Source organism: Artibeus jamaicensis, unplaced genomic scaffold (assembly GCF_021234435.1).
Source record: "Artibeus jamaicensis isolate MK-2021 breed Jamaican fruit bat unplaced genomic scaffold, CSHL_Jam_final contig_3230, whole genome shotgun sequence".
Lineage (NCBI taxonomy): Eukaryota > Metazoa > Chordata > Mammalia > Chiroptera > Phyllostomidae > Artibeus > Artibeus jamaicensis.
In genome coordinates this window covers 6,970,114-6,990,588 of record NW_026521764.1, presented here as the reverse complement: position 1 = coordinate 6,990,588, position 20,475 = coordinate 6,970,114, and the positions used below count along the sequence as shown (strand labels likewise).

At 42.0% G+C, this 20,475-nt stretch overlaps 2 protein-coding genes across 7 annotated transcripts in view; one reads left to right on the top strand and one right to left on the bottom strand.

Moving 5' to 3' along the window:
- PLEKHA8 (pleckstrin homology domain containing A8) overlaps positions 1-7,783 on the bottom strand; it is a 54,232-nt gene extending 46,449 nt beyond the window's left edge. For all 4 annotated transcript variants that reach the window (XM_053663624.1, XM_053663625.1, XM_037126573.2 and 1 more), the window contains exon 1: positions 7,345-7,783. In XM_053663624.1, the coding sequence (XP_053519599.1) occupies positions 7,345-7,384 (40 nt within the window). In that variant the 5' untranslated portion in view covers positions 7,385-7,783. The remainder of the gene's footprint in view (positions 1-7,344) is intronic.
- A 65-nt stretch (positions 7,784-7,848) lies between these two features.
- On the top strand, positions 7,849-18,649 carry FKBP14 (FKBP prolyl isomerase 14). 3 transcript variants are annotated; one of them, XM_037126563.2, is made up of 8 exons: positions 7,849-8,103; positions 8,748-8,813; positions 8,976-9,050; positions 9,644-9,864; positions 12,362-12,513; positions 14,524-14,553; positions 15,550-15,677; positions 18,063-18,649. In XM_037126563.2, exons 4-8 carry the CDS (start codon positions 9,668-9,670, stop codon positions 18,219-18,221), a joined length of 666 nt encoding a protein of 221 aa, XP_036982458.1. In that variant the 5' UTR covers positions 7,849-8,103; positions 8,748-8,813; positions 8,976-9,050; positions 9,644-9,667; the 3' UTR covers positions 18,222-18,649. The 3 variants fall into 3 exon arrangements, with proteins under 3 accessions (XP_036982458.1, XP_036982459.1, XP_053519602.1); XM_053663627.1 differs by lacking the exon at positions 7,849-8,103 and adding an exon at positions 8,213-8,348; XM_037126564.2 differs by lacking the exon at positions 14,524-14,553 and having other exon boundaries at positions 7,851-8,103.
- The last annotated feature ends 1,826 nt before the right edge of the window (positions 18,650-20,475 follow it).

Genomic DNA, 20,475 nt, shown 5'->3' with positions numbered 1-20,475 from the left:
ACAAGAACTGCCCTTTTTCGTCCTGCTGGTTTCTTCTGTTCTCTCACCTTCCCCATTCTGTCCAGGCCAATTCCGCCCATCCTTTGGTCCCACCTCCTCCATGAATGTTTCCAGGCCTACTCCCAAGAATGATTCTCTACATTTTTCTTGACAAAGGTATGCCTGCGTGTTTTGACCAGTTTTATACCTTCCTTACATTCTTACTTTCTTCTCTCCTATTTTCCAGCTGCTTATTCTAGTCTCAGAAGTTGAACGGCTGGTCTCCACCCACACGGTGCCTATTGCCAGCAGAGCCAACGAAACAACGGGATATCGGTGATGCCAAGCTGGTGACCAAAACCTTTCTTTAACATCCAGCCTGTGAGGGGTGCCCCCAATTTGCCTTTTAAATTCCAGGAAAGACACCAGAGAGTGATAGGCCACACCTACCTGCACCTAGAGACCAGTTATACGCAGTGCGGTCCCTCTCAGCTTTGTCAAGCCACAGCCTTGGAATGACCACATAAAAGCTTAAATGTCAAAATCACGAATTTAGCTGGAAGAGCATTATTGCAGTTGAATAGGATTTCCACTAAATTAGGATCTCCCCTGAGAGCAAGGATCATGCTTTACTCAAAGCAGTGTCCCCAACACCCTCCACCCGCCCCCCACAAACACACAGAGTGTCTGGTGAGCACTGATGCTCAGGTTACATGAATGAATGAATGAATGATTGATTGGCAGACTGGGGACTGTTAGATGGTGTTAAAAAGTAGATTGTTAAAACCATTCCTCCGGTAGTTAAAAATCAAGGCAGAGCCGTCCTTGTTTTGGATACACAGGAACAATTTTATCTGAAGGACATGAAGTAGATTCCCAAGCAAATGATATTTTGCTCCCTCTGATGTGATAGAAATACTGGGAAAGGTCAGGCCTCTCTCTGGCTAACTCTACAGATATTAACCGTTTCTGTACCTCTCCTGGTACTTTCACATCCTCCAGAACCAACCTGAAATGGACCCAGAGAGAGAAACGCCCAAGTGTCAAGGCGTATTTTTGGCCGACCCTTCCTGCTGTCTCCCTTACCTGTCTTCTGCACAACAACAGCCCCACTGCCTGTTGGCTCTTCTGCCTGTCTGCCTGTCTCAAATCTATTCCTAACGGAGTGTAACTGGCTTTGGCTCAATTCTAAACAAGACGGAAGTAATGGCAACAGGAAGTGGCAAAGATTAAACACTGAGGGCACAGTCTAAGAACAATGGTTCTCAGGCTTCTTTCGTCCACAGACCGACTCCAATGACACGAGACTCCATGGGTGATCCCTGACACCTCCGTCCACAGCGCACATCCAAATCAGTGGAGCTATAGTTAACGTCTCTCATGCTCCTTAACAAATATTCATTGGTTTTTGCTGGAGACAAAAGTACAGACTGGTGCTACACAGAATTACATGATCTGTTCTCATCATTCACCCAAAAAGAGGACTGTCAGAGGACGACAGAGTTGATTACAAAATTTGGATGGTTTATGTGCAACTTTTCCTTTAGAATTTATATCCATCCAACTCCCAACAGGAGGATTTAAGGAATTCAAAATGCATTTACTCTCAAAAGACACCAGGAGCCACAATTTGCAGGCAGACAATACAGATACACTGAATTTTTCTGAATTTTATTATTATTAATCTACCCTTAAGTGAACTATGTGCCAGGCAGATTCATATATTGTTTTCCATTCCAGATTAATAACAAAACTAGTATGGATATTATTCTTGCTGTCATCTTAGAACAGAGGCTCGGGGTGATTAAGTACTTGCTCAAGGTATCAGCACTAGCAAGTAGCAGAGCAGAGGTTTGAACTCAGGGCTTTCTGACTCCAACCCTTCACACTTAGGCACTCAAATATACTGGACCCTGTCCCTGAAACCATGAATAACAATGTTTACCACTGGATATGGTACAAAGAATGTACCCTTATATCATGCACTAAAGTTAATTCAAAATGGATCTGATATAAATATAAGAGAGAAAAACTATGAAAAGTTTTGGGAAAAAGCATAAAAGTAAATCCTCATGACCTTGGGTTAGGCAATGGTTTCTTAAGATCTCCTATTAAAAGTTTACGCAAGAAATAAAAGAAAAATGATAAACTGGACACCGAAATTAAAAACATTTGTGCTGCAGCCCTGGCCAGTGTGGCTCAGTTGGTTGGAGTGTCGTCCCACAAACACAAAAGGTTCCGGGCTTGATTCTTCGTCAGGGCAGAGGGCTAGGCTGCAGGTTTGGTCCTTGGGTGGGTGGCAGCTTATCGATGTTCCTCTCTCACCAATGCTTCTCTCCCTCTCTCTCCCTCCCTTTTCTCTCTCTAAGGCCAATAGGCAAGTCCTTGGGTGAGGACTGAAAACAAAACAAAGCTTTTGTGCTGCAAGTGAAAGACAATCTATGGAATAAGAAAAAATACATGCAAATCATGTTCGGTAAGGAACTCCTATCCAAAATAAAGATCTCTTACAATTCCACAATGGAAAAATAAACTCAATTCACAAATGGGTAAAGGATATAAACAGACATTTCTCCAAAGAAGATATACAAATGGCTAATAAGCACATGAAAAGATGATCCATGTCCATTAGTCATTAGGGAAATATAAATCAAATCCACTTTGACTCACTAGGATGGATAATGTAAAAGACAGACAATAACAACTGTTGGTGAGAATGTAGAGAGACGGGAATCTTCTTCACTACTGACAAAAACGTCGGTAGGGCAGCCAGTTTGGAAAACAGTTTGTAAGCTCTCCAAAAGAATGGAGCAACTCAAACATCCATCAGTGGGTGAATGGATAAACAGAATCTTATCTCCATACAATGGAACATTGTTTGTTAATAAAAAGGAATGAAGTACTGATACGGTTACAACAGAGATGGACCCAAGCAACAGACTAGGTAAAAGAAGCCAGTCACGAAAGACCAGGTAACGTATGATTCCACTTGTTCAAAATGTCTAGAATAAGCAAATTTACACAGACAGATTAGTGGTTGCCAAGGGCGAGAGGGGGTGGGTGGCAGTGATTGCTAATGGGTACTGAGTGCTTTTTGGGATAAAGCCTGTGTTTTAACATGGATTATGGCAATGGCTGCACTCTTTAAATACACTAAAAGTCACACTAGCACACTCTAAATGGGTGCAATGTCTGATAGGTGAATCACGATGTCAATAAAGACGTTAAAAAACAACAAAAAAGGTCGACCAGTGGTTGTGAGACCCTGCGATGCTCACTCTGCATGACTCATTCCAGGTAGCCTCCTGGCATTGCCTGCAGCACAAACATGCACACCTGGTGCGGGACTGGGGGGCAAGCAAAATTAGAGCACGTCTTCCGACAGCCATCTGGTCTGCATGATGCAAGCAACTGCTATTTTGGGAATGCAGCGCTGCAATGGGTGTATGCCCTAACCTGCTGGAAGGGCCCAAGGAGCTGGCTGCTGCCTGGAGCTTCTGGCAGCAGCTCTTGCATCTGCTGGGTGGGTAGGAAAGGGGCCTAAAACCGCACAGTAGAACGCTCACAGCTGGCTCTGAGATCTTCCTTGTGACAAAGCATATGCATGACACTGGGCGAGGTCTTCCTCACTCCTGAACTCCTCCCCGCCTCCCACTCCCAAGTAAAGTCTGCTATTCTAGGTCAACATACTTTAAATGAAGGTGCATTATGAATCAGCTAGAATTACATAATGATCCCAAGGAAGGACCTTTCAAAGAATTATGTAAGGGAGCATTGACTCTGGCGCCACTTTCTAACTGTGTGGCCTTGGGCCAGCTCCTCTATCTTTCTGCGTCTCAGTGTCTAAATCCGGAAAATGGGAATGGTAAAGGCAATTGCTTCCTAAAACTGTAGTGACGATGAAATGAACTGACCCATGTAAAATGTTTAGAATAGTGTGCGAAATATTGTAAATGTTAAGTTTTTTGGTATTCTTATACATATTGACAGGTAAACGTCATCTTTTTATGGAGGAAGACACTCAGCCAGGCAGTGGTAAAGTGACCGTTGGGGGCAGTGACACAGCGGGCACAGACTTTAGGTCTCTGATTCCTCACCTAGTGTCCTTTCTACTAAGGCGCATTCGTGCAAACCACGTACATGTAATGGCCCTTGACTAAGTTTTAGGGCTTGAAAGATACAAATCACACTCACACGGTGCCTTAGCCCCATGTCTCACATAACACGGGTGTTTGTGAAACACCTAATCCATTCCCTTTCCACTGCAGGTTTAATCTTCTAGTATCTGAAGGGAGGATTTGACACTAAGCCCCAGAATGTCCCATGTACAGCTGCTCAAAAGACAGGGTGGCTGGGACTGCTGACGAAAAAGCACGTATGCAGGTTTCCCTGCCATTCTCCTCTGAAGGAGCACAGGGTACTGAGCCTGTGCAGTACATTAGAGCAAAGAGACTTTTCTTCCTTTCTCTTCCTGTATTTTAGTGGTAGTTTCATGCAAGAAATATAGATGTTATTCTTGAGGCTTGATGTTGTCAACTTTTAATAATGGATACCTATTAGTTTAATTTAAGAGGCAAAAGAAGTTCACAAAAATAACTATGTTACTTGGCAAAATACAAAAAAGTGCGGCCAAGGTAAGCTTTAAACTTCTAAATGATCTTATCTTCCCCTCCACCCCCACCCTCCACACAATCACTGCAGTGTCTAGACCAGCCTATGAAGCCCTAAAACATCAGGCTTCCCCCTAATCTCGCCCCTCAGCCCCGACCCTGGCTTGTTAGAGGCTCACTCTTCTCAGCTGTCCAGCCATGCGGGTCTGTTCTTCTTTCATTTCCCCAAACTCATGGGTCTCTATCCTGCTGTAAGGCCTGCATACTGACATTCCAGTACCGAGAAAGCTCTTCCTTACATCCTCCACCTGCACCTCTGCCTTGGCCTCGCCACCTAACTTCAATTTATCATTTGGGATCTCTTAAATCTTTTCTTCAAAAAAGCTTTCCTCAATGATCTGGACTAGCCTCTCCTTTTCCCCTCTCCCCCAATCACACACACTTGGAACATGCATCTGACCACTTAGCCAATGAATGTCTTTCTCCTCCAGCCCCTTGACTGGAAGCTCAAGGAAAGCAGGGGCTTTGTCTGTCTCCTCCAGTGTCACTTACCCTGTGCCCACCTCAGAGTGGGTGGTGAAGGAAGTTAACAAGGCTCTCCAAGGGTTCAAAGGATTAGCTGCTATACGAACTTCCTAACTTTTCCACTCGCTCAAATTTGATGAGGCGTTCCCTATCAAGCTGGGTGCGTAACAGGAATACACAAACTACATGGGGCATTATGTTCCCACTTTGGAGAAAAACTCAGAAAGAACAAAAACTTAGATTTGGGATTACATGTATTTTAAAGTTGCTGTGTGCAAAATCATAAGAAAAAAAAGGTTACTTTTTAAACAGGCTTCTTTCTTTTGGAGAGACTAACTCACATAGGAGGGCGGAAGAAACAAGAATGCATTAATTCTCCCTAGGCTATTACTGTTCCTTTCCAAAGGAAAAGCATCTCCTAATGGCGTCGAATGTGTTGAACCATAATTCTAAGTATCTACACCATGCAGGAAAAGTGGTGTCTATAAGCAGTGTGCCCACCATGAGGCAGCCCTGGGCAGTCAAGGGAACAAGCCGCCTGGTGTGAGGACAATGACCCCTTCCTTTGGGCTTGTGCCTTGGCATTACTCACAGAATGAACTTCTTTTACTTGGAGAAGAAAAAAAGTAGATGCAGAACAGATGGCACAAGCGTCACATGAGAAAGATTCCAAAAGATCCTTCTAGAGAAATTATGCTCTATTAAAGGATAACACAAAAGCAGTCAGGAAAAAAATAAAGGGCTTTCCATTTCAGAAGGTAGGTACTATACCCAGAGACTAAACTTTCTACATGGAGAGAAGAGTTAAAAGAGAGAGACAAAAACAAAAACAGGAGGGGTGGGGAGATGGAGAAAAAGGAGTGACTGTTGAGAACGAAAGGAAAAAGTTGCAAAGCACATACAATGGAAAGGGGTGACAGAACAGCTACTAAATTGTACTCAGGTATAAGATCCATATATCTCGGAGTTTAAAGATACGTCAAAAGGAAAATTGCCTGATCAAGCACCATCCCTCTAGGTTAGGAGAGCGCCAGCCCTGGGCATTCACTGAAGCCCGCACGAATTACCTATATCTAATGCAATGGCTTGACATCAGTGGAGGTCCCTGAAGAAAAGGCCTGGTCTTCCGCAACACCGCTCCTCACTCAGTCTCGACTAATGATTACAGGAAAAATAAACAGAGCTCACTTCTAACCACACTACGCACAGGAAAGAGAGTCTGGGTAAACCCAACAGGTGCACTTGGCTGTGCTGTGTAACCTCATCCAATTCACTATGCCCACTATCCCTCCCAGACACATCTGTCCCTAAAACACCCCACAGCATTGCCGCACTACGACCCTGAAAAACTGTCCTGTCAGAAAGGATGAGAAAATATACCTCCCTGATTCTAAGGTATACTGGAAATATTTCTGGTTTCACACACATTGCTATTAGAATTAAAAATGCCTAGCTCATTTCCCATAGCAAAAAGTTTAATTCCAAAAAAGTGCCTAACTTAGTTTCCAGCTTACAGAGGCTTTTTTATTAAATGCTGCTCGCACAAATAATTTTTTAAAAAGCTAGTTCTGAATCATTTTCACAGCTGAAGAGTAGTCCTGACTTCAAGATATGAAGGAAGTACTTCCACAAATTGGAAAGGAGTGGGCTACTATTTTTAAGCCATTCTGTTCTGCAGGGCAAGAAAACAGCTGATAGTATTTGCATTGATTTTATGGTACGTTCTGAGTCTGTAAAACAAAAAGAAATGCTCAGCGATAAAATGAAAAACCTTGTGCAAAGCTTGGAGCTCTGAAACTGTTCAGATGGAACTGTGACAACTAGGTCTAAAGGTGTCAAGGGAAAGCATTTGCACTGGGGACTTTGAAAAAGGTCCTTTCCCCTCTGGAATTCCAGGTTACTATGGGCATGGCCAGGATATATCAGTGCCTCCCTCCCCATGACACCGAGGGCATCGTGCTTTTCCAGTCCCACAGATCTCAGGATTTCGTAGGTTTCCTTGAAGTGAAAGGGTAACTTTTGCCCTCACCCAGTCCCAACAGGGGAATGTATCCGTACTGCACGGGGGACACTGTCCTGTGAGTGAAGTCCTTTGAAGAAATATTCCCAGTCTACACAGGTCTCTATGGTCCCAGGAGGGATCGTGACCCTGACCCCCAAGGGGCGCGTCTCGAGGTCTCCCCCAGCTGCTCAGACAAAGGACCGAGCCCCTGGCGTGCCCCCCACTCACCGCTCAGATAGTTGGTCCACTTGTACAGCACCCCCTCCATGGCGCCCGCGGCCCCTCCGACTCTGCCGCGCTGGGGCCAATGTCCCTCGATCGCCAGCCCCCTCACTGCTCCAGACTCCAGGAGGCGACAAGCACCGGCAACAGGGCCATCTCCCGGGGCTGCCGAGCCGCCCACTCCCAGTGCCCGGGTCTGGTGCGGGGATGCCCGACCAGTCTCACATTGTCAGCCCGGGGGCGGGGTCACTGCGGCGGCCTCTGCAGGTTAGCACACAACAGGGGCTGGCGCGCCTCCACCAGTAGATTAAGATGCTAGGTGGGCCTGAGAGGCGACCGAAGCCTTCAAAGTGCCGCAAGACGGGCAGCGGGTCGCTGGCGGCGCCACCACGCGCTACCTGAGTCCTCGACCTGCCGGGCCCACTGCCCATTCGCGCATGCCCAGTGCACCGTTCGCGTGTCTGTTCCTAAAATCCACTCCGGAGTTTGGCTGCTACAACGAGGGCGGAGCCGAAGGAGCCACGAAGCCCACAGGGAAATTGAGTCATGGTGGGCCGGCTTGCAAGAACATGAAAGCTTTGGGCAAAAATGGAGAAGGGAAGCCGGTGGACAAGTGTGGGACTTGCTCCTGACTGTTAATGGTGCCGTAGATGGGTCCGGTCCCACCTCCCTCTGTTCGGGGGTTAACATGGCCCCTTAGGGTGGCCCCTGGTTTCTAGTTCCCAGGAGATTTCAAGGCTGCCCAATTGATTCCACACACTCCAGGTATCCACCAATAGGGCTCAGGGAGATGATGGGAATTTCACGACAGAATGCTGTGTGGCCCGTGTAAATGAATGTTGTAGAAATGCTAAGGCCTGGCTACTGGAAATGTGGTCCGGGGACAGTAGCACTAGCATACCTAGGAGCTTGTGTGTCAGAATTGCAAAATCTCACCTCTAGCCCAGATCTCCGGAATCGAAATCTGCATTTTAACAAGATCCCCAGGGGATTCCTATACATATGAAAGTGTGAGAAAGTTCTGTCCTAAGGCTAAGTGAGCAGGGAAAATAACTATAAATTGGGTAGAAAGAGGAAGTCACGGAACAGTGTACAATGCGTTTTAAATTATTTTTGGTGTATGTCACAGAAGCATACACCAAAATGCTAAGTTTATTTGAGGCCTTAGAAGCGTTTTTATTTCCTTTAGTGCCCTGTTTAGCAAATAAAAATACAGAGCAACCCGTTGTTTATCTTAAATTTAAATTTAATTCAGTTCCTGTATTCTAACTGGAAACCCTCCTTTAGTGTTTTCCAGTTTCTTCCGAGTCTAGTACAGTGAACATATTGCTTTTGAAATTAGGCAGAAAAAATGTAAAAGTAAGATGAGCCTGTGTAACTCGTAACTGTGATTCCTTTCTTCTTTAAAGCGGAGGTGTGCATGTGCTTATCCTCGATGGAAGCTATCGACATTCTGGATTAAGAACAACTGAGTCGTAAGTGATAAATTATTAGTATCCATAACTTTATGCTGAGTTGTATAATGCATCAGAAGACCTGATTTGAAGGTGGAGCTCAACTGCTTTGGGGCTAATAACCTTAAGCAGGACACTTAATCTCTCCTAGTATAAATATACTTATCTTTTTTTTTCATATAGGATACAAGAACCTGCCCTACTGGCGGTGGAGTAAGGGTCACTCACGGGAACGCGCTTCGTGAACCCGACAGCACTGTACGTCTTCATTGTTTATACCGTAAAGTAAATAATAAGCAATAGCAGGGGTGTTAGCCTGTGGAATCCTGGGGCTTCTCCCCTACGGCGAGAAGAAATACTTCAGGAAATCTCTACCATTTCACAAGGCCCCAGGACTCCTCTCATCACGCTCAGCCCCTGTCTTTACACGTGTAAATCTGCCTGGGGAGTTTCCAGTTTGCTCCTCGCGGCACCCCTCCCAAAATTCCAAGTTGTGGAATTCTTTAATCCTCAGGACTCTAGGGCCACTCCTGGTGGTTCGCCTCTGGCCGACTCCTGGTTGGGCGGGTTGTAAATTATATTCCTGCAGTATCATTGGCTTGAGAGGCGCCTGAGGGACAGCAGTGCAAGCCAATAGGAGTTTGTACACGGTGTACGCGCTATCCCTGCCCGGGATTTGGGTTTAACTCTTTAGAGGTGAGTTCGAAGTCCGTGGGAAAGTTGCAGATAGTAAACTTGCCACGTCTGCTAGGAAGGGAGTCATGAACTTGCTAGAGGCCGTTGTCTTTAAGTCATCAACTACGTACATTCTTAACCCTTTAAGGTCTGGGGTCCTTTCTCTGTTTTTGTAGGAACTGCTTTCCTGCTCCAGCAACATGAGGCTTTTCCTGTGGAACTCTGTCCTGACGCTGTTAGTCACTTCTTTGAGTGGGGCTCTGATCCCAGAACCAGAAGTGAAGATTGAAGTGCTCCAGAAGCCGTTCATCTGCCATCGCAAGACCAAAGGGGGGGATTTGATGTTGGTCCACTATGAAGGCTATTTAGAAAAGGATGGCTCTTTATTTCACTCCACGTAAGTAATTATTCCCCTCAGGTAAAACAGTGAAGAACCCACCCATCCACGCCAGCTTAACAACAGGAAAGGCAGCGTGTACCAAGTTTTACCACTCTTAAAAACAAAACAAAAACTGAAATATCTTATTTTCTTCTTTGGGGAAAGGAAATTGTTTGAAACCCATCTTATATAAGGAGACTCTTGAAGATCTTATTGGAAACATGTAGTCAAGATAAAGCTGTTCGTTTTTTTATTGTAAAAATTAGACCTAGAATCTTCATAGTGCAGAATATTTTGGGGTATAATAGAATGGTAAATTTTAAAAAGCTTAAAGGAATTCTCATTCTCAAACTCCATTCCTGAGGGAAAATGACTCAGTTTAATTTTTAATTTGGTGTCAGTGAAATTAGCTGACTTAAAACTTTTCAGAGCAACTTCCTGAGCAGGATGCACAATCATTTATTTGCCTGTTGTAGGATATGTTAATGCTAATTTCTTGACTTATTTAACTTTTGTTCTGACACACGCCATGGCACAGGACCATGATTTATTTCATCATTTGTCTCTTTTTAGAAATTCAAAGACTTAATTGATGTGTATGGGTGTGGTTATGGATGATTAATTCTTTACCTACAGTGAAGGATTTTCAGGTGGTCACGCTATCATTATTTCCGGTCTATAAGCAAATTGTAACATACAGAAGTTTTAGAAGTGTAATGATTTACAATCAGGGACTGATTCTACTTATTGCATTCCAAAAGTATTGTTTTGAGTATTTCCATAAAGGAAATAAAGTATTTCCTTTATGTTAGGCCCTGTGCTTGACACTGGGGTGATTCAAAAACCTTGGCTTCTCTCTATCATGGTCCATTCATTTATCTATCCATCTATCAAACATGGGCATTCAGATCTGGCCTGTTGCCAGGTTTCGGAGAAGTGACTGGCTCTCTTTCTGAGCTCTGTTAGCCCTTGCAAAAGGTTCCAAAATGACGTCTTACCACAGAATTCTCAACAATCCTGTCTTATTGTCAAGGCCATTGCCACAGTGGATGTCAAAGAGTAATCATGATTTTCATTTTAAATTTCCAACTATATTCTTACTTTCAGTCTGATCTGTTTTAGATCCAGACTGATTTCTTTCAGGACTCAGAACCGAAACCCCATGCGGACTGTGATATTAGCCATGGGACATTATCTAGCAGTTTGCCACTAAAGTCTAGTAGTTGATGAGGGGACTGTTGTCACACAGCCTCTGTGTAAATGGTCAGGAACCTCCTACCCAGAGAATGATGAAGAAGTACCATAAAGCGGTCATTTTATAAAGAATGTTTGCCATTTCTAGACCTATAACCTATGAGGTAAATAAGTAAAGGTTTAAATCCTTTCGCCGTGACAAGAAATGTGCCAAAACTGTAGTCAGTGCTGGGTGGTAGGTAGATTGTTTCTCCCCTTCTTATTTTTTCTACCCTTCCCAGATTTTCTGCAGTTGGCATTTATTACTTTGATCTGGGGAGAAATGAAGGAAAAAAGGAAGTAATGGCCTGTACCTAGACTTAGTGACCATGGCACCCAGGAAGCCTAGTAGACTGGCTTCCCTTGCTCACCTACAAGACACTCTTGTACAGAGCACTCGCCATTTGTACCCAAAGGGAGCTGAGTCTCAGACACGACCTGGCCCTCCAGGCCTCCAGCAGATCCACAGGTGGGTTTTCTTGGGCTGGCCTCACTTCAACTCTTGAGCCAGGATATCCTGACTATTCTCTTCTTCTTGAGCCCTTGAAGAGCCACCCCTCCAGGCTTTCCTGCATCACCCCACAGTAGACCCCTGCAGAGAGAATGGGTCCAGGGTCTGAGTGGGGATAAAGGGCAGAAGAGCAGGCTTTCCCAGCCACCAAAGCCATCAGCAGGCTGTATATAAGGAAGTTTGTAGATAGGCCAGAGGACACTATGCTCCTGACTCTCATGGTATCCATGTGGGTATGGACACGTGCATGGGTCATAAATTCTTTCTAGTCTCTCATCCTCCTTCTGAAACTCACCACTCATAACTAGTTTTCTCCCTCTTCTGCACCCAGTAGCCTTGCTGGGACAGCATCACTTGAGGGTTAAGACCTTGAACTTTGTAGTTAGGTCAAACGCTAGCACACTTAACCTCAGTTTCCTCATCTGTACAATACGGGATAATGGCACTTACCTCATATGATCATGGTTAGAGTTAAAAGAGGCAAAACATTTGGGGTAATACCTGGTATACAGTAAATGCTCAAATAACTGTTGATTGTTTTTATTATTATGCCCTTTGCACTTCTCTAGCTGAATCAACAGTGTGAAATTTGCATTAAGAAATACAGACAGTGGATTGAATCACACTATAAAGTCGATTTGATTTTTTTGTGTGTGTGTGTGTAGCTGTTTTTGTTAATTTCCAAATTTAACCACTATAAGTGGGAAAAAAATGCACCACAGCAATAAAAAAGTTACTAAAATATTCTAATGTGTTTTCTTTCTATCATAGTCACAAACATAACAATGGTCAGCCCATTTGGTTTACCCTGGGCATCCTGGAGGCTCTCAAAGGTTGGGACCAGGGCCTGAAGGGAATGTGCGTGGGAGAGAAGAGGAAGCTCATTGTCCCTCCTGCCCTGGGCTACGGAAAAGAAGGGAAAGGTAATGACGCTTCTACAGTTTTCTATAGCACTCTCCAAATGAGGAGCAGCAGTTAGTGTAACTACTATGTAATCCCCCCTAGAAGTAAATTCAGCACTTGTATTTCTTTGGTAAATATAATTATGTCTTGATTGTCATTCAAAATGGCCAGTTAAAGTCATGGTATCTAAATGATAGAGCTAACAATGAAAAAGGTCCTGGAAACTTCAACTCAATTATTAACATTGTTCACCAATATGATGGCTTCTTTTCTGTGTGTGTGTGTGTGTGTGTGTGTGTGAGAGAGAGAGAGAGAGAGAGAGAGTGTGAGAGATACAGTATGCATAACATACTATTTACCATTTAAGCTATTTTAAGTGTGTGTTCAGTGGTATTAAGCCAATTCACATTGTCATGTGAACATCACCGCTCTCCATCTCCAGAACTTTCTTGTCCTCTCCAACTGAAACTCTCCAATTTATTTTCACAATGTAAAAAGAGAGATAACTCAGCATAAGCATTTTGATGAATTGTGGTTTTGAAATATAGATGATTAAGGCATTCCCTGCAGTTTTGGGTGTGAACTGTGTGTGACACTCAACTGAAGTTTCCACGACAAAGCTTATATAGTTTTGGGTAATTTAACATAAAACAATAATGGAGTGACTAAAAATGAGTTTAGGACAGGGGTGTCAAACTCATGTTCACCGGGGGCCACATAAGCCTCGTGGTTGCCTTCAAAGGGTGAAATGTAAGTTCAGGACTGTATACACGTAACTACGCCTTAACTTTAAAGAGTTGCAATTAAATGAGGCCCTTACATTTGCAAGGCTGATGTGTCCCCTGATGAGAATGGTTTAGGAGAACAGAAGTAGGCAGGGGAGCTGGTCCAGGGAGCCCTGGTGCTGTTTGCTCTGGAGCAGGCACGTGCACCTGCTGTCTGGGTGGGAAGCCATTCGGCTTCCTGAAGGGCTATTTCCCAGAGACCAGAAGCATAGGGTTGTGCATGTATCCCATGATGCCTTGCTGTAATCTAACCTAAAGGAATAACCAGGTATCGGAAGAAAGTTTTGTGAATAGCGATGTCCATTACCGTGTTGTTTCTAATGGCAAAAGAATAAAAATTGGAACTAACTTAAGTGTATATTGAGAAGGGTTTATTTAGCAAGATAAAATATGGCCCAGTTACTTAAAAATGGCATTTCAAACATTTAAATAATTACATCCAAAATATGTATGCTATAATATTATATATAAAATTAGAAAATAAAGGTACAGTATATATCACGTTATGGTAGTAAGTATTAGAAAAAAGTGATACACATACAAAGTGAATCACAAAGAAATAAGTAAGAATATTAATAATGGGGCTGGGAGTTGTTTTTATTTCTAGTTCTATCACTTCCAAAATCTCTGCAATGGGCACATATTACCTACATGATGAAGAGAAAAAGTTTTAAGTAGCCCTTAGAATCAGACGAAGGAGCAGTCTGATGTAATAGGAAGACGGACTTCACAGCATCCCCAGGTCTAAACCATTCACAAAGTGGGGGCCCTACTCCCAGTTTCCTAGGAAGAAAATAAAAGTCTCACACATGAAGTATTGTGTGTTCTAAAATGGAACTCGAACTTGCTATATAAATCTTATGCATAGACTGGGATTTACTAACCACACTCATTCTTTCTTTTCATGATAATTCTCTTAAGAGAATCAAGTATGTAGAAAATGTTCTCTGATGCTCAGACATATCCTTTCATCTTCCTGTGTCTTTACGTCTCACCTTTAATATTTAAACCTACAGTATCAGTCCATTAGTCCATGAAGTATTTCTCTGCACTGCATGGAGCTGCATTTCACTTTATAACCAGTAGGGGTCTAAACCTGAGTCATTTCCTTCAAACTGTGCGTCTTGAAACTAATCCTGCTAACATTTAACAAGATTTTTAGTCCTGTAGTACCTCGTTTGCATGCCACCTTTGGAAAGGTACCAGTTTTCTCTCCGACCTCAAGCATGCCCCCTCTCTGTCTAGATCTGGAATGGCAGCACCACAGCACACAGCGTAAGTTTTGCTCTCTTCAGCACTTACAAGTGCCCTTTCCTAGAACTCTGGGGGGTGGGGAGACTGAGACATGCTTGTAATGTTTACCAAGAGCTGTACGTTAAATATAGTTATAAGGAGACAGGTAAAAAAAATTGTCTATATTTGCCAGGGAAAAAATTTTAAGGCCTCTGGGGCTTTAAAAATGCTCTTATCACTTAAAAAATTTCCTTCTCAGGAATGTGTTTTAATTTCTCCCCTTTCCTGAAATTTCTTTCACTTTTGTATAATGTCCTATATAAGCGGGGGCACTTTCCATCTTTCTGGAATTGTTCATTCTTTCTGAATTGTTCTTAAAGCCTTCAAGAGAATTCTATCATAGTAACATATATTGAGAGCTTACTACTTATCAAGCATCATGCTAAGTGCTTTGCATGGACTTACCTTCCTTCATCTTCCCAACAGACTCTGGAGGTGGGCGTGACTGCCATTAGTACTTTACAGGTTGGAAAGCTGAGGCCTAGAGATGGGCAGAAGTGAGCTGCAGTCCTAGGCAGAGGGATGCCAGAGCTTGCCCCACTGCCACCCACCTCCAGTGGTGGAAATGGCAGTGTTTATATATATGTCTAGGTCAAGAATTTCTGATCCAAATTAGTAAACCACTATTAGTAACTCTGAAACATCCAAAGCACTTTGAGTCATTCTTGACTTAAGTATATTTGAAGTTTTATACCCAGGCCATTAGGCGGGTGTGTTTGTGTGTAAAACAGTTTTCTAATTGCAAAGATAAAAACAGACTGCTTTTGATCTATTAGTTTGGATTCTTCCTTCTTTATTCTATTTTTTTTTTTTTAGTAAAATAGGGTTGTAAGTAATTTCTATTACATGCGATCATCTTAGGAGGGCTCTTCATTTAATTCAATTAAAAGAATAATTTGTCCAGTACCCTAAGTTTTCTCTCATCAAAACTTTGGGATGTTTTTGATAAAACTGCACCCCCCTCTCTCCTCATGTTAGGTAAAATACCCCCAGAGAGTACACTCATATTTAACATCGATCTCCTGGAGATTCGAAATGGACCAAGATCCCATGAATCGTTCCAAGAAATGGATCTTAATGACGACTGGAAACTCTCTAAAGATGAGGTGACGGCTCCTTCCTCCTGCTCTTTCTCTCCTCCCTTCTTTCTGGTCACTTTTCAAGAAATATGTTTTTAAAGAAAATTTATTTTTAACTTGAATATAATGTGATTTCTAAATCTTCTTAAAATGCCTGTGCTATGAAAATGGACTTTTTCATAGGAAATCATTGTTTTGGAGAGAACTGTATTGAGACTTAAAAACACACCATTTATTCTTTTGCTTTTTTTCTCTCCCTAATGTTTAAGGATGACTGCATCCTGCCCTTGCCCCGAGTTCTGTTTTTTTTTTTTAGATTTTATTTATTTATTTTTAGAGAGAGGGGAAGGGAGGGAGAAAGAGAGGGAGAGGAACACTGATGTGAGAGAGAAACACTAATCGGTTGCCTCTCCTTTGCACCCCTTCTGAGGACCAAACCCGAAATCCAGGCATGTGCCCTGAGTAGGAATCGAACCAGCAACCTTTGCTTTGTAAGATAATGCCAAACAACTGAGCCACACTGGTCAGGACTGTGCTGAATTTTTGAAAGCGTTCCCATTTTGGAGTTACTGTATTAGAAACATAAGATGTTTTGAGAAATACCTCCTGTGGACAGTTTTCGTTTAAACCTGTAGACTGGCTGTTAAATGCATTCTGTAGTGATTTCCTAACAATTAGCAGCAAGCAACTCACGTGCTCTGTTTTGTTCAGATTGGCACCCGAAGTTTTCCACGGCAAGAGACCTTTCCCAGCCCCCTCAAAGTCCTGGTGTTTGAGTAAGGAAAAGGAAGAAGTCTTTCTATCACTTACTTAGGCTTTCCCAGCCACAGCTATGCACACCTGTCTCAGTCTCGCTGGCTGCTATGGGGAGAGAAGTGAAGGCAGATATTTATCCCCTCCGCCTTTTAAAAAAAATCTACCTATGCTTTCCTTTATGGCTTGGGTGGTCAGAAATCAAGTCCATTTTTATGCTTTGATCCATTTGATTTTAACGGTCAGCCAATGATTAAGTCTTAAATAAGCTACATTGTTGTGAACCACTGGGGCATGATCCACAGCTACTAAATTTATAATACCTTATACTGTTACCAGTCACGGGATATTTTTGACCCAAGATAAATTTTTAATTTCCTTTACTTAAAAAATATTGAATATACAACCTATTCACATGGTTCAAAAGATCATTCCAATTAAAAAGATGTTTATCAAGAAGGCCTTTCTCCCATCCACATCTTCTACTGTGTGATCCACCCCTTTTTGGATCCAGTTGTATTAGTTTATAATGCATTCTACTAGTATTTCTTTGTGCAGATTTCACCAGACATGAATACATACTTGAGTTTCTTCTTTTGTACAGAAAAAGCGATAATACTCAGCATCTTGCTTTATTCACACAATACGCCATGGAGATATATTCTACATTAATTTATAAAACTTCATCATCTTTTCTAAAATTTACATTGTGAGTTACTATTTTTTTTTTCAGAGAGAGAGAGGAAGGGGGATAGAAAGAAGGACACATCAGTTTGTTGTCCCACTTATTTATGCATTCATTTGTTGTTTCCTATATGTGCCCTCACTGGGTAGATGGGAACGAACCAACCAACTGGGTGACCCGGCCAGGGCAGACCTTCACCAGTTTTCCTTTTACAACTGCATTAAATCACCTTGATCTTAAAAATAAATATATACTATATGTTTGCCTGTTGGTGGTAAGAGGAGGCAAGAGGATTTGAAATTGCTGATCTAACAAAAGGAATAACAGGAATATGATTAAAAATCAAAATGCAGGTTGTATTCCATTATAGTGAACCTGGTGTTTAACTGGGAACAGTATTTTGTTCCATCTTTAAATACCTGAACAGAAGTGGAAACTTTAGTCTACGCACCACTCATTGGGCTGGGTTTTGCCATAATTTCTGAGGTCGGAAGGTCATGGGACGTGGTCATAGCCAGGTCCCCAGCATGCACTATTCCCAGACACATTTAAATTAAAAATGCCATCATGTCATCAGATTTTAGGACAAATGTCTGGAATTCTGACCCTCGTTAGGAAATGTGATGCAGATAATTGAATGCACTGAAAAGACACCGTCTTTCAAATGCTTGGCTTTGTTTAAACGCAGGTTGAGAACAGGTATTGTGCTTGAACTGGGTGTTTTTCAGATGATGGGAGGCCGATTGTTGCCACTAAGCAATATCCTATGTCTCTACTGTAGCAATATAGCAACAATTTTTAAGGGAAAAAAGCTTTTGCAATCCTTTTACTATCATTAGCAATGTACCATACAGTCGTTGTTCAGTAGTTGTTATGTTTCATGAAATGAGCCACCAGTCAAGTCTGTGATACTGATCGGCTCAACGTGGGTATCTAATGAATTGGAATTATTAACCAGACCTGTTATTTTGTAGGTTAAAGTGTATTTAAAGAAGGAGTTTGAAAAGCATGGTGCGGTGGTGAACGACAGTCATCATGATGTTTTGGTGGAGGATATTTTTGATAAAGAAGACGAAGACAAAGATGGATTCATATCTGCCAGAGAATTCACATATAAACATGATGAGTTATAGAGATATGTCTGCTTTATATATAGCATCCGCCATTAAAGAGGGGCCGGCCGTCTTTAAAGAAAGTCTCATTTTTTACCATTGTTTTGTTCTGTTCTTTGTTTTTTTGTTATTTTTATGTATTTTTCTGAATGTTATTTAAAGAACCCCTTGGATTTCTAAGTACCCATTTCTTTCTGGTAAGTTATGGGGAAGGAAAAAAATGTACTTGTCTTTGACTAAGACGAATTCTGGACCATTTTCTAGTTTCACATATGATGTCTTATGGCCTACTTGTAATTTTTAACTTATAACTGGGACCCTGTCCAACGTTAAGTGCAAGTGTAGCATAAATCAGCACCGGCGGTTTCTGCTTCCTTCATTTCCTCTAAGTTAGATACTGGCATTTGCAAAGCCTGTTACAGTCACCCAAAGCTTGCTGCTTCCATGTTGTAATGCCCTTGAGTTTCTGCTTGAACAAACAAGAAAATGGTTGTTGAACTCTATTTCTTAACTGCTTTACTGAGGAGATGTGTAATGCTAAAGTGATGAACAAAGTTAACAACTAGTAACCGTATACACTGAACGTTCTACCTAGGACTTAAGCTATACAGGCTGTGGCAGATGCAGGTTTACAGTCGTTCATAGAGAAAATAATACAATAATTAATACATAATAATACAAGAATAATCTCTGTGTTTCGCATACTTACAGCTGTAAACCCACTTTTGTCCCCACCCTGTAGGCGGTTTGGTTCCTGATTGCTACTGACTTTTCATGGTAAACAGAACAAACTATTTATGTTTGTTTCTTAATAAAATGTGTCAAAATATTGTAGTAAAGGTAGAAAGTTGCATTTAGTCAGTGCTTACTTTTTAAGACTAACAGATCACCCTTCCTGGTTTTTAATTAATAATCTATAACTCGTGTATTATCCTATAACACTGTGTCATGATTAGCCAATCAAAATTTCCCTATTACTGCTGTGTCAGAAAAAAGGCAGACCACAGCAGCTGCTATTGAATAAGGTCTATTCTGGGTCAAAAATTTTGATGATTTTATTATGTCTTCTTCAGTTGGCTTTTATCCTTAATAACTTTTTAAGAGGGTCCAAATCCCCATTTACTAAGAATAGTCTTTATCCTTTACAAAGTGATCACAAATACATCATTGACTTTAATTCTCATTGACCTGAAACCCATGAAAAAAGCTGACAGATCTTCATGTACCTATTTTGTAGATGAGGAAATTGTCATTCAAAGAGATCGACTGTTGTGATTCAGGTCAACAACTAACTTGCCGAACCATATTTCAGTCTCCTAGTTTGTTATCAGTCTACTACCCTCTACAATTGAAAAGTAAAAATTGCATTCATTCACTGGGTCTGATTTTCTCTTGAGTTTGCTTTCCTCTGTTCTTTTGTCTTTGGGTCCTTATCCTTTGAAGGTGCTTTACTGGCTGTTTCTAGTGCCTTAGAATGCTCCCCTTGATTCAGAACTGGCTCTGGTGGTATTGAATGATCTTGGGGTCAGCAATCAACTGCCCTATTAAAGCCCTGCAGTGCTATGAAGTTCCCAGTATGTATCTTAGTCTTTTCATTCCTGTTTAGCTCTAGATTTTTTTTGTTTTCTCTTTGAAGAATCATGAACATCTCTTCCATCATTGATAGACCTTCAGTGATTATATATTGTTCTCCTCTCTGACACCTTTCTCTGATTAAATCAGCTATAGCTAGAAAACTCTTAAAGTCACGGCCATTTCCCTGAACCTGGAGGAGTTGGAAGTCACACCACGGAAGGAAGTAAGGAGCTTGTCATGTGGTGCTACTTTGTAGAAACGTTACCCACGATGGTCTCAATGGCAGAGCAAGGAAAGGCAAAAGAATTTTAATCATTCAGGCAGCATATTTCCTTATTTCTGGTGACTCTGTATCTATTCCCACAAAAACCTTTAGACACGTGTGTGTAATGGAAACATGTAAGTGGTGATGGTTGCCTTGAAGTTCACTGTCTTTGTGGTTTGGTGGTCTCTTTGCACCTTTTCATTGTGGAAATTTTCAGGCACAAGCTGAGACTCCACTTGTACGTACTTGGACTCATTAATACTGCTAGGTGTGTCATTTAAATTTATAGTGCTATGTTATGGTATTCTTTTCAAAATAAAGGTTATTTGGGAAATAATTGGTTTCATGAGAAATTCTTCACCAATTTCTTCTGCCCTTTATTGATTTTCTTAACTGGTTTTCTAGGTTTTATATCAAAACCAAGTGGGGAAGGTA

Excerpts from the sequence above, each read along its gene's own strand:
- FKBP14 (XM_037126563.2), top strand. The coding sequence starts at position 9,668 with ATGAGGCTTTTCCTGTGGAACTCTGTCCTGACGCTGTTAGTCACTTCT. Across the intron at positions 9,865-12,361 it reads GGCTCTTTATTTCACTCCAC|TCACAAACATAACAATGGTC; the intron begins GTAAGTAATTAT and ends TTTCTATCATAG. Across the intron at positions 12,514-14,523 it reads CTACGGAAAAGAAGGGAAAG|ATCTGGAATGGCAGCACCAC; the intron begins GTAATGACGCTT and ends CTCTCTGTCTAG.